This window comes from Macaca thibetana, chromosome 17 (assembly GCF_024542745.1).
Source record: "Macaca thibetana thibetana isolate TM-01 chromosome 17, ASM2454274v1, whole genome shotgun sequence".
Taxonomy (NCBI): domain Eukaryota; kingdom Metazoa; phylum Chordata; class Mammalia; order Primates; family Cercopithecidae; genus Macaca; species Macaca thibetana.
The window spans coordinates 80,998,900-81,013,267 of record NC_065594.1 but is presented as its reverse complement, the minus strand read 5'-3'; the positions used below and the strand labels follow the sequence as shown (position 1 = coordinate 81,013,267).

Sequence of the window (14,368 nt, the reverse complement as noted above, 5' to 3'; positions counted from 1 at the left end):
AGGTCTCATTTTCACAGCTGTTTGTTGTCAGCTAGACCGTTGCAGTTCAAAATTATTTTAACATAACCAGTGGGAAGTATACCTTTCAACTAAAAATACCATGCTCTGCAAGAAAGATTGTCAGGAGTAAAATATAAGTTCATTCGGTCGATCTTGATATTTTTCCTTAAAATAAATATTTCTAATGCAGGAACTTTAAGTCCCAAATTACTGAAATAATTTTATTAAAATATATTTTGTAATTTTATATTTTCATAAAAATAAAACGATTATGTGATCATATGTAAAAATGTTCATCAGTAGCGCTTATTTTAGCAAAGAGTGAAAAATACTGAGGATATCTATTTTTCATTAATCAGCCAAGCATTGTATGGAGTGCAAGATAGGTACCCAGGACTATGCTACAAAAAAGAGGATTAAAATTTTTAGATATTGCTGAGAATATGCATGTATATTGTTGTTCATTTTAATAATGGAAAGCGATCAGTAATTATTAGATCTTAAATGTCTTTTACCTGTAACACCCAAAAGGACAGCAGGAAATCAAAGTCAAGAGATCTCAGACTGGATACTAAGCAACACTATTTGCAACCTGTAAGCTGGAGTTCATGATTTAAACCCTGTGTACTTCAGCTCTCCACCTGCAGTAGGGGCCATTATACCTACAGTAATCACTTCAAAGGGTCATTGGTAAGATTATATTAAATAATGGACAACTACTGTGGAACTGCAAAGCACCATACAAATGCTAGTCCTGGTTCAGTGCCTGTTCTCACGTCATTTCATCTTGGCTGCAGTGAAATCCTAGTACAAATTCATGATCTTGTCCAGTTGTCATTTATGGTATAATACATAAAAGTTAACCCAAGCATAACCAAGGAAAGAGACAATTGGACATACCTACGTATATTTTCATAACTAGCAAAAAGATTCGCTGGTTTTTGCCAATGTGCTTCTGTTATTTTTTTTTCTTTTACTCTTGAAATTATATTTAAGTGTAGACTCTACTTAAGTAAAGTAATTTGCTGCTGAAATGGGCATAATGTTCTGATGTCTGCTTTGCTTCTAATTATGTTCAAGCTCATTTTGACATTTAAGGCCAATGACATTAGTCTAGATTCAGTGAGACTTTTCCTTAGTCATCTAAAATTTGAACAATAAACAGTTTTTTTCTCCTCTCTCTTTATTCATTTAAGTGGAATGCTTGGCAACAAGCATATTTTGGGAATTGTAAAAGCAAAATAAATAATGTGGGTTCATTTTGAAACAAGAACAACTTGGTCTTTCTTGCCAACATAAAAGGCAGTCACAGAATTAATTGAAACCACCAGTTTCAACTTTATTTCCTCCGAAATCACAAGGAATAAGGAATTATTTTATAGATATATTGATATTTTAAATGCTTCAGTTCTATTAACACAAAGGTAATTGACTTCAACAGATCTCTAACTTCAAAAGAGTTCATACATAGAGAGAGATATATAAAAATAGGTACAAAAACTTTATCATTTAAAAGTCACTCATAATTAAACTCCCCAGAGCAGGACCCTACACCAAAATTCAGTTAGTGTTCCATTGTGTTTTAACATCCCATCAAGTGATGACTTAAGACATAGAGCAAAGCACTTAATTTACTTGCCTCCTTATCTTCAGTAAATTTGCCAACTCCGCAAGTTTTACTGTTGATTCAATAGAAGACCCTTATGAGTTGACAGCACCAAAAGGCAATTCATAGCACCTATTAATAACAAGTCACTGTAGCCTCTTTAACTTTTATAGGTAAGATCTGGCTTGGAAAAATAGACTGGAAAGTATATTATTAAAAAAAAAGAAAATTTTCCAATTGACTACCATTATCAATTAATAGATCATAGAATAGTAGACCTTTATAGCTGGAAGATATGTATTGTGTACTTCAAAGATGAAAAGAAATAATGTCTTTGAAAACACTGTCAAACTTTCAAAATTATGTATCTAAAAGAAATTTCTTTAAAAAATAGTTTATCGTGTATAATTTTTGAACTTTATAAAAATGGAATCACACCATATATGACAAAACATTTTAAGTCATAAATAATACATAGGAATTCTGGGCCAGGCACAGTGGCTCATGCCTGTAATCCCAGCACCTTGGGAAGCTGAGGCGGGTGGATTACCTGAGGTCAGGAGTTCAAGACCAGCCTGACCAACATGGCAAAACCCTGTCTCTACTAAAAAATACAAAAATCATCCAGTTGTGGTGGTAGGCACCTATAATCCCAGCTACTCCAGAGACTGAGGCAGGAGAATCATTTGAACCTGGAAGGTGGAGATTGCAGTGAGCCGAGATCGTGCCATTGCACTCCAGCCTGGGTGACAAGAGTGAAACTCTGTCTCAAAAAAAAAAAAAAAAAAAAGAATACATAGGAATTCTGGAATTCAACCAGTGGGATAGAAGTTGCTTTTCCTTGTTACAATATTTTTAAGGCAGATTTCAAAATTATTATTTAAACTATTCTTTATATAATGCTTTATTATTTTTAAAGTATTCACATATATGTTATTTTGATTTTCAAAACAATTTTCGGGTGACATTGGGATTGCATATTTGAGGAAGACTGGTCTCAGGACAGCTGCGTGTTTTACCCAAAGCCATTAAGTAAGTCGGTGACTTAGACTCAGACCCTGTGAAAGCAGAGGCTGGGTACTTGGTTCTTGGCCTCACTGATCTGCCAGCTTACAGAGCATCCTGGTCTGCATATTCAGTGATTCAATCTCTATCTTAAACGTGGTCCCTCAGCCATTCCTTCTAGAAAGGTGATCTCTTTAGAGAGAGCAGTGATGGAGGTGGCTGAAGTTATACCTGGGGGAGAAGCTTTGAAAAGCTCCTGACTGATAGGCACATGTACCAATGGGAGCAGAAGCTTTGCTGGCAATGTCAAAGTCACTTTGGAGGCTGTGTGAGAAGGGAACCCATTTCCCTGGGATATAGCGCTCTCCAACAGGGCAGCTGGATGGCTAGGTGCAGCCATGGAGCATCGGATTCACCTAGGAATTGATATTTTTCCTGAGGGTTTCACAAAAAAACAAACAAACAAACAAACAAAAACAGAGAGATGGAATTTGAAGAACTGGGAAGAGTGTGATTGAATTGGAGGGATTTGAAATAAAGAAATAGCTACGGTCAATGGCTTTAACAAACAGTACTATATTTATACTGCAAATTCCAAATCCACAGTATTTGTATTTACGTACCATTTAGTTTAGCCACAGTAAGTTGTGGCTCTTGGAGCTTTTATTTACCGTGGGATTTTAAATACATTTCATGTCGTTTTCATTGGTTTTCCTTATGGTTTCCTAACCTCTAATTCTCCATAAGATCTTCATCCTGTCAGTTATGACTTTGCCAATCAATATACTTTTTAGAAATGTAACCCCAACATTAGATATGTCCAACATTTACCGTATATCAATATTATCCTAAAAATTGCTGAAGTTTTGAATAGATGAATAAGTTTTAAATCAAAGGAATTATAAAACAAAATATTAACAGATTATGAGGTCACTGGGTTTTTCTGAAGATGAAACTATTCTAATTATTGCTGTTTGGGGAAAAAAGAAACAAGGAGACTGAGTAGGTGAATCATTAAGGCAATTAAAAGCAGAAGAGATGTCGCTTTTACACTCAGTGAGTACCATCGAGGCAAGTCTTCTATTTGAGGGCTGTCTTATAGGAAGACATAACAGGGACTCTTTCACTAAAAAGGTTGAGCTACTATATAAATTTTCAAGTGGATTTTATTTTGAAAACAACTTTTTTTGTAGAGAAAGAGTTCTTGAAACCAGTTAAAGGTTTAAAAAGTAGATACAAGTTATGTTGTAAAATCAAAGTTATATGTGGATGGTACCAGTTGTATTCCCCACCACATTTTAACATTTTTAGTGTATATATTTTTAAATGAAAAAAATGTACATTTTACATGTATTTTAGTACAAACATTTAAAAAAAGTATCAAGCCAAAAGTAATTTATCAAAACATATGTTTACACAAAAGCTTGTATACAAATGTTCATAACAGCATTATTCTTAATAACCAAAAGGTGGAAACAACCCAAATATCAACTGATAAATAGATAAAATGTGGTATATCCAGTAATAAAATATTATTTGGCAACAAGAGGGAATGAGGTTCTAATGCATACTACAACATGGATGAACCCTGGCCACATATTGCCTGATTCCATTTATAGAAAATATCCAGGCCGGGCGCGGTGGCTCACGCCTGTAATCCCAGCACTTTGAGAGGCCGAGGTGGGCGGATCACGAGGTCAGGAGATCGAGACCATCCTGGCTAACACGGTGAAACCCCGTCTCTGCTAAAAATACAAAAAATTAGCCAGGTGTGGTGGTGGGCGCCTGTAGTCGCAGCTACTCGGGAGGCTGTGACAGGAGAATGGCGTGAACCCGGGAGGCGGAGCTTGCAGTGAGCTGGGATGGTGCCACTGCACTCCAGCCTGGGCGATGAGCAAGACTCCATCTCAAAAAAAAAAAAAGAAAATATCCAGAGTACAAAAAGCCATAGAGACAGAAAGTAGATGATTGATTTCCAAAGGCTGAGAGAGGTAGGAATGGGGAATGACTGCTAACAAGTGTGTAGCTTTTTTGGGGGGATAAAGAGAATGTTCTTAAATTAGATAGTGGTAATGGCTGGACAACCCTATGAATAAACTAAAACCCACTTAATTGTACACTTTAAAAGGTGAACTTTATGGTATGCAAATTGTATCTCCAAAACCTACTTCTTTTAAAAGTAATACATTTATATATATACACCCCTTCCCTAGTTCCTTAGTCCTTTCCATTCCAGTCCTGAGAGCTACAGGTTTATTGTATACACTTTCAAGCATTTATATGCACACAAAATCATATCTTTGTGCTTGGGATATAGCATATAGCTATATCTATATTGGCATATAAATATAGCAAAGGGATAGTACTATATATTCTACTTACTCTATTTTGACCAAAACCTAAGATGTTTAACCATTCTACTTTTTCTGAATATTTGACTATGTTTTAACTTAAATTGGTATCCACACATACTAAAATACCAAAATATGCATTGAGTCATCGAATTTCAAAGGTCATCCATGATATTTTTAAGGGCTTAAAACTCCTTTGCAAGATCTTTCAGCCTGTTTATTTCAGCATAGGAAAATACCCTTGCTTTGCCTTCACCTAACTCTAAGGAAGTCTATTAGAGATATTTAGGGTCAGAAATGAGTCCTCGGGGCTTGAGAGAGAAAAGGATCTTCTGCTATTGATGATCTGGCTCTGCCATGGCCCTGTGGCATGGGTCCTCAGTGGCTCTGTGGGAAGCCTGGTGGAGGCAATGTGGCCTAGCCCACCTATGTTGATGTTTAAGGGATGCTAGGAACAAAAGAGAAGCTATAGAGGCTTTTGCTTATCCTCCTTTCTTCCCTCTTTGGTGGTCTTATTTTTATCCAGTGCTCTTAATCTCAACTTATAACCAGAAATTACAGCACCAAAATGTGAGGGCACTTAGGGGAAAACTGTTTTCTGTTTTAGTAGTAATATCAAGGAAGATCGGGGACAAATGCAGAACTGGAAGCAAGGACTAAGGTTGGATTTAGCAGGATCTCCTGAAAGATTGGATGTAGGATGTGAGGAAATGAGATGAACCAAAGATGTCTTCAGGGTCATTGGCCTGAATAACTTGAAGAATGGATTTGCCATTTTCTTGGCTAGGAGGGAGTGCAGAAAGAATAGGTTTGAAAGTGGGGCAAGAGGAGTTTAATATGAGACATCACATACTTGAGATTCCTGTTATCTAACATCCGTCCAAGTAAAAATGTAGAGTTGATTCTGGAGGTGGGACTGGAAATACAACTGCAGAAGTCATTAGTACATACATGGGATTTAAAGGCATTATAATGGATGAGATCAAGCAGGTAGAGAGTACTGAGATACAAGAAAAGATCTGAGGTCAAGCCCTGAAGCTCTGCAACATTTAGACGTTAGGAAATTGAGGAGAAACCAGCAAAGGAGCATGCAAAGGGCTGGCATTGGATTTTGTGGCTCTCTAGTGTACCGCTTTTCTCTGTGTTTTCACCCGGAGCATCCCTGTGACATTTCTCTTCCTCACACTCTCCTGTTGTGCTTTCACCCTCTACTCTCTGGTTCTCACCCTGTTCTCATATATCCAAGGAAGATGATACAGTCTAATTAGAAAGAAGAACTGAACTCAGCTTACGGTTTTCAAAATCTTTCTTCTCCATTAGGTGAAAATCATTGCAGTCTGTTTATTCAATACGTTTTCTTTTCCACTTAAATTCTGTTCGTGCAGAGACTGATTCCTGGGAACATCAATGTGCTGGCAACTTTGACTTTGTAATTTCCCTTTTGTTGCCCCACTCAACTGCGTGGCTGATCTCCATTCATTTGTTCACTTCCAGAGTCTACTGTTGGCAATCTGATTTTTCTTCATAGTTTTCCATTTAAATTCACTAGAGATGCTTTTGATTTACTTAATTCTTTCCTGGCAGGGTAGAGTTGCTTGGTCCTGATCACCTCATAGCAAACTGGACCATTCTTAAGTAAACTACTCATCCCTGGTGCAGTTATCAGCAGGGAGGCATCTGCAGTATTAACAGTGATTAACCTGTATAGTGATGTTTAATATGTGATGATGTTACTAGCAGCAAACAAAATAGCACTTGTAAACACAGTTGTTTACCCCTACTTATGTGTATAGGTTTGGACTTGAGGGGTAAAATAGAAAAATAGGGCAAAATTACCCACTTCTCTGCGCCTAAAACCTAAGGAAATGAATAAAATGACCTGAGAAAATTACACCAGCATAACCGCAGTAAGGAAGAGCTACAATTTCATGCCGTTTTCTCTGAAAAGCAGCTAGGAGGAAAGAAAAGAGAAAGATGAAGGAGGAGGAGAAGAGAATGAGAGAGAGCCCAGAACACTCTAGGTTCATCCCTTAAGACTGTCTTCTAGAAGAAGAAGTTAAGAAAAATAAAAGTTGGAGAAGCACTAAATCGTATACTCAAATCCTCCAATCTGTGAAGTTTCTGGCCAAGGGCCTATGCAGAGCCCTGGAAAGTGATAAGAACCACTTCTGGGTAGAAGCCACTTATTCCAGAGGCACTAGAGCTCACCATTTTTATTTTTTTCAGCTGAGAAGGCTTGAGAGTGAAGGCAAAATGTCATACCTTCTGAAAATGAATCATCTCTCATTCTGCTACAAAAATGTAGCATAATGAAAATATGAAGAGATGAAAGCAGAAGGTTCAAGAGTACAGGAGGCTCAGGATGAAGAGGGGTGTCGAAAGCCCCAGGAGCTGTCCTATTCGCCCATACAGAGAACCAAAACCAATAGGAGGACACTGACTTCTCCCTCACCTGGAGTCAGTGGAGTGGGAATGATGGCTGGAGAGAGGCCAGTGAGTTTGGGGAAGTGAACGCTTAGGACTGATTAGTTCTGGCTGCAATAAAGATTGCCTGAACCTACCTGAATTGAAGAAATATCTGAAGTCTGATATTTCAAGCATAATTGTCCATACACAGCCTCAGCTAATACTTCTTTCCCTATACCCCTCTCCTCATTACTGAGACAGTAAAACACAGAGAAGAAAACCTGGTTGATAAATTGAAAAGGACACTAATGAGTGGGATGAGATATTTGGAATAATTCTCTGCCACTGTATTAGAAAGAACAAAAGATCTAGATAAAAGTGTTAAAAGTGGAAATTATGGCAACTGTGGAACCAGTCTAGAAAAAAATTAGTTCAAATTAGAACAGGTAGTGAGAGGACCTCAAGAACACTATCTATGAGAGTAAGAATCAAATGGTTTCTGGGCAATTGATGGTTTAAAGAAGAACATATGTAGAATAGTAAGAAGGGTTTATTCTGAATGATAAGTGTAATGCGTGAGAATATGGAAGCTACTTGAGGTAGAAGAAAGAAAGAATATATTTATTTTCCCAATAGGACATGTGAGAAACAGAAAATCTCAGCAAAAACAAAACCAAACCAAAAATTGCATTAACAATGGCTCAAATAGCGTGAGTTAAATTGGCCCAGATTCTGAGCAATTAATGGAAAGTAAGAAAGGTTCCATTTAACCTTGACCATTTACTGTCTAATACCTTACATGTCATTATATCAGAGTCTTGGAGGGGAAAGTATAATTTTAGAACATTACCTCAACCAACAGTGAGCAATGTTTTCATAGGAAACATTGACTATCAACATGTTGATTGTCAACTTGCTGAGAAGCACAGATGACCCAATTACGATAGAAAAAAACAAATGTAAATATTGTCTGGCCAGGCGCAGTGGCTCACACCTGTAATCCCAGCACTTTGGGAGGCCGAGGTGGGCAGATCACGAGGTCAGAAGATCGAGGCCATCCTGGCTAACATGGTGAAACCCCGTCTCTACTAAAAATACAAAAATTTAGCCGGGTGTGGTGGCGGGCGCCTCTAGTCCCAGCTACTCGGGAGGCTGAGGCAGGAGAATGGCAGGAACCCGGGAGGCGGAGCTTGCAGTGAGCGGAGATTGTGCCACTGCACTCCAGCCTGGGCGACAGAGCGAGACTCCATCTCAAAAAATATCTATATCTATATCTATATCTATCTATCTATCTATCTATATCTATCTATCTATCTATCTATATATAGTGAAACTTGAGGATGTAAATGTATACACGACACAAGATGGAAAATGAAAGCAGAGAGAAAAGGTGACCTGACAGGTGGCAGTGGTAATAACTTCATCTCACACTGGAAGGGGTCAAGTCTTTCTAGTTTGATGGAAAAAGAAATAGAGATTTACATACAAATTTAGAATTGGTTAAGGGAAGTGGGGAGAGGTGTTGTGGCTGAATGAAATCTTCACATATCATAGCAGAAGTCTATATCTGAAGTGGATAAATCAAGAAATCCTAACTAGGGATAGGCGTAACACCATCAGAAGTGAAAACAAAAAATTCCTGTCTCATTACTTATACCAAAATAAATTTCAGACTTAAACTGATTTAAACAGCCACTTCAGGTTCAACATGTTTAAAATAATAAAACAAGGAAAGTGTAAAACTACTGCATAAAACCATGGGTAAATTTCTGTCTAATCATGCAGTGAGAGAAGTCTTTTTAAGCAAAATAAAAACACTTAAAAGGAATGACAAATTAGGCCACACTGAAATGTAAAACTGATCTTTGCAAAAATGTAAGAAATGTATAGGGGAAAATGCATTGAACATACATGGCAGATAAAAGATGAGTTTTCTTAATTTGTAAAGAGTTGGTGGAAACCAGTAAAGAAAATAAAATGATCAGGGCAGAAAAATGGAATAACATGCTAATAGGTAGTTCAGAGAAGCACCTTCCTCTCTGCCTTCTTTCCACTGAAACTCTACTCCTCTGCATTATAGTGAGGTCAGTTGCTCTCATTTTCCCAAAACTTTTCTTGATTCACCCAAGAGGACTAAATTGGCTCTTCTCTGTTGCCCCTCAGTAGTTTTACCATATTTTGCTTACACACCATAGTTAATATTCTTCCCTTTCTTTTTATTTTCTTTTTTGTTTTGAGATGGGGTCTTGCTCTGTTGCCCAGGCTGGAGTGCAGTGGCACAATCTCAGTTCACTGAAACCTCCGCCTCCCAGGTTCAAGCAATTCTTCTGCCTCAGCCTCCCGACTAGCTGGGATTACAGGTGCCCATCACCACACCTAACTAATTTTTGTATTTTTAGTAGAGACGGGATTTCACCATGTTGGCCAGCTGGTCTGGAACTCCTGACCTCAAGTGATCTGCCCACCTTGGCCTCCCAAAGTGCTGGGATTATAGGCATGAGCCACCACGCCCGGCCAATATTCTTCCTTTTTGAGAATTGATCCTGTTCATCTTTTTCTTCCCCTCTCAATTATACAGTTCTTAAGGGAAGAAACCATGTCTTACTCCACTCAATCCCCAATGCATCAGACCTTTAGGAGCCACTAATAATCCTTGTTTGAATAAATAAAGAGCACAGACCCTACAGACAACGTAAGTCAGTAAGTGCACTTGAGTCACTATCTCAAACACGCTATCATTTGAATTTAAATTTCTGGATAAAAATCTCAACAAAACTGTTAAGGCACCCTTCAAGCAGGACACAAGTTAATTTTCAGCCTCTAATAGAAGTATTCGTTGGCACTACCTTTCATTGGTTTATTCATTTCAGCAGCTAGAAACACACAGATCCCACTGTCACAAAAAGCTTTGTTCGCAAATATAATTTAGTGCATCTCACAATATGAGCTTTCAGGTGGTTGAGCTGTGTGGAAATTAGATTTTTTTTCTCCTGAGACTCTGAAATGAAAAGAGGATAACCCCAGCGTTCTTGCCCACATTGCTTATCTCACGACAACAGATTACAATCCCATAGCTCCACGTTCCCGAGCATCTACTGACCACATGATAGCTGTGTTGATCGAATGTAATGCAGCAGATGAAAAAAACATCAGCTGGTTCATGCCCAAGACAGCTGAAAGGTGCAGCTACGTTTTAAGTCTCCAGATACCAAAATAAATCTGTTGGGCTTCATCATGAGCTGTTCTACTGCTTTTGGGGAAAGAAAGCCATGTCAAGTGAAATTTCTTTTATACTGGCAGGCATTTTGACTCTTCACCTATTGCTGTTGAATCTTTAGGATATGTACATGTTTTCACACACCTTCATTTTAAAAAAATACAGCAATCTCATATTTTTAAGGAAATCATCTTTGGAATTTGTGTTCCTCACCTTTGGATACAATAAATATTCAAGAGAAAAAAAAATACAGGAAAAAAATAATTGCCCTCAGTGATAACTTCTGAAATAAGGATAAGTGATGTGTTGAAAAATTCTCAAAAGCAATTTTAGAAGGAATCCTTTTTGCAGAGAGTGGCCGTCTCTTCGGCACCATGGCAAGAAAAATAGTATATTGCCCTTGGTGGTGCTGGGGTCAAGAATCAATAACAACATACTTCATACTTTCATGAACAAAACACTTTGTAAGATAATGAGATTACAGAAAAATCAACTCAAGGTAAAGATAATTACTTTGCACACAAAGGGTAAGTGGAAGAACTTATCTTCTAGTTCGTGGTTCATTTAACAATTAATTGCTCCTTTTTCAAATAGGTCCACTGTGTTCTGGGCCTTGAACAGTGTACTTCTAAGGAAGTTTATTACCCTTACTGAAGGAAATTGCACTCAGGTCACTTCTCAGCCTTTTGGCTAAGATCAAGTGTGACAATTATACTCAGATTACTATGTAACTATGCCTGCATAGATCCTGGGTAGACTTCACTGAATGCAGGATGCACTTTTTGGAAAAGTACTCACTTTGGAGTCCTAATGCCTGGTGCTACTTCAATCCGTGCCAGAAACTAATAGAGTGACTTTGGGATAATCACTTGGCATCTGTGAGCATCATTTTCCTTATCTTCAAAAAAAAAAAAAAAAGGAATCAGATTAGATCATCTTTACCAGATTAGGTCTATCTTTAGGTCCTCTAGTCTAGTGTAACTGGGTTTCTGTCTTGGTCTCAGTCCATCTTTGCATTATCCTGGACTTTATTTATTGGAATCCCAATATCCGAGAATTCAATTTATGTCTTTATTGTACTTAAGCCTATAAAGATGTTTCTAAAGAGTCATTAGACTCCAATGGGCAGCTTGTTCCAGATATCATCATAGTCTCATTAAAAAGTATTTATTGACTACTAACGTGTATAGGATACATGAGTTGGAGATTCATGGATACACATATATTTAATTAGAAAAATATGTAAGAATGAAACTAGTCAAAGATCTTGGCAGAAAGACTATGAGACTTTTAGCTTGGCTGGCTTTTGTTGGAATGCTCTATTTTTTTTTTTTTTTTTTTTTTTTTTTTTTTTTTTTTTTTTGGGTCTTGGTTTCTTCAGTGATCTTGCCCCTGTGCCTTGAAACTTTTTTAAAATCATGAAAAATGTGTTTCTCTTTAAGCTGTTCAATGTGGCAATATCACTTAGAAATATTTATTTTTTAAAGAGTCACATGTTTTTAATATGATAGCTAAAATAATATAGATGGGTACTATAAAAATAAAATTAAGGTTATTGCTCTTTTATATGCTTTAGACAAATGTAATTCACTATAAAAATAAGTTTCTCTTGGCAGCAGGAACAAAAAAAAAGTAATCTGTTGAAAATGTTAGATAGCTTGCTGAAAGGAAAAAAATTAATGGCAAAAATCAAAGATCTTGAATTTGTTTCTAATTTGCTCAACAGTATTTACTGCCAACAAAACTAATTTTAATTCAGGGTAATTGTTTTCTTATTCTACATCTAATAGTTAAATATCACATTTTTAAGATCTTTAGTCTCATGTCTTTCCTATGTGTTGAATCAAGACTGTTCTTGCCCTGATCAATCAGATAAAAATCAATAATATTGAGATCAAAGTCTTCAAACATCACATGCTAATTTGAAGTTGTATGCAAGCCTAAAGCTAGTGTGTTAATACCTTTGTTCTTTTCCTCTTAGGCATTTATGTCCATGTTCCAGATCCTCACCCAGGAAGGATGGGTGGACGTAATGGACCAAACTCTAAATGCTGTGGGACATATGTGGGCACCTGTAGTTGCCATCTATTTCATTCTCTATCACCTTTTTGCCACTCTGGTGAGTTTAGCATTTCTTTTCAATTATATCTTGGATTTTATAATGGGATGAGCATCAACAGATATTTGACCTATTGGGTCAATTTCAAAATGGGAGCCAAAGGACTAATGCAGACTAGTCTGGTTGGATGAGATCCCTCCTTCCATTCTAAGTTTCTACACATCAAAGAACTGCTTGATTTGTTAAGTTAGAAATTTTCTCCATCAGGTACCAGTGTTTGCAAGAGGGAAAACAAGATAGAACAAAATGAAAATCTCACATTTACATACCAATTTAAGTATCCCCAAGCATTCACACCTAGATGATCTCAGGATCAAACCGGAATTCCATTATTATTATTATTTTTTCTCATGTAGAGACACTGTCTTCAATTTCACTGCATCCTCTTCACAGCTGTAATTAAACTGAAGACAGAAGCTGTAGACCTCAGGGGTGCAGTCAGTTAATTAGAAATCAGCACAGTGTTTTTGTGCTATGTGCGACTGGAAAAAACACATGGAAAAAAATAAAACACATCGCTGCAAATATTGTAAAAGCACAGGAAAGTGGAATACCAAAGTCCAGTAAGAACCGACTTCTGTCACACAAGCGGATTTTTCTCTTCAATGTACTTCCATTAAAAACAAAGAAAAAATGTTATGAAATGCAGCCTATGGCTTACGAAGGAATGTAATACCAAATGCACATCTCTATGTAATAAATTTGTTCATATTTAAGAAGCAAACCTAAGTTGTAATATTACATTAGAAGTTCCAAGTTGAGGGCTCAAATGTTTCCCTTTATCAGGAACACAAGAAATAAAAACAACTACTACTATTGTTTTTGGCAATATGTCTTACAGTTACAAAATATCTTACCGCATTATTGCTAATCTTTGGAACACCCAATTAGATAGTATTCACAGTTAACAGATGATAAAACTGAGGCTCGGAAGAGTTTAGTGATTTATCCAATGTCACATAGAGGGTAAATAAGACCAGAGTGTTCCCAGGTCTGTCTGATCTAGATTTGACCCTTAGTCTTGCAGCTACTTATTACTGCTTCCCTGGATAATGAAGTTTAAAGTTGTCTGAAAAATGTCATTGTCAAGTCAAACTGCTGCCAAAGAATCACTCCCATAAAACAAAGTATATATAATCTCTAAGGTCAGTTTTAATTCTAAATATCCATGAATGAAATAAGTCCTTGATAAACAAGATATAACTTAGAAGTTGTGTTTGCTATAGACAGACAGAGGCTTTCCAAACTAAGATATGTCCACTGCAAAGTTTATGAGAATGCATTGTTACGTGATGTGAAGTCACGGACTCAAACAGTAGAACTACATAGACATAGTTTTGGCCTTTTTATACATGGAGCTGACTTTTAAAACATTCACAAAAGACAGGAACATTGTGCAGCAGGAATGGAAGCCTGGCTTGCAGAGCCGAATCTGGCTGTGCTGGTGTTTGCACAACACTTAGCCCTGAGGTCTTTGCATCTTCCCTTCCAGGACTTTTAAGCCTGTGCCATTTATTCATTCATCCATTTACTCATCGTTCACGCATTCAACTAAGTTTATTAAGCACTATGTGTTTAAATTACTCTAAAACTATGGAATTACTCAGACTGTTGATTGTGGCTTAAATGCAGGATAGATTTGATTGAAATCATCTATGTCAGGG

The 14,368-nt window shown here is 37.1% G+C and overlaps 1 protein-coding gene across 7 annotated transcripts in view; it reads left to right on the top strand.

Annotated features, from left to right (window-relative positions):
• NALCN (sodium leak channel, non-selective) overlaps window positions 1–14,368 on the top strand; it is a 358,280-nt gene that overhangs the window by 203,775 nt on the left and 140,137 nt on the right. For all 7 annotated transcript variants that reach the window (XM_050766656.1, XM_050766657.1, XM_050766654.1 and 4 more), the window contains one exon: window positions 12,567–12,704. In XM_050766656.1, coding sequence (XP_050622613.1) covers window positions 12,567–12,704 — 138 coding nt within the window. The remainder of the gene's footprint in view (window positions 1–12,566; window positions 12,705–14,368) is intronic.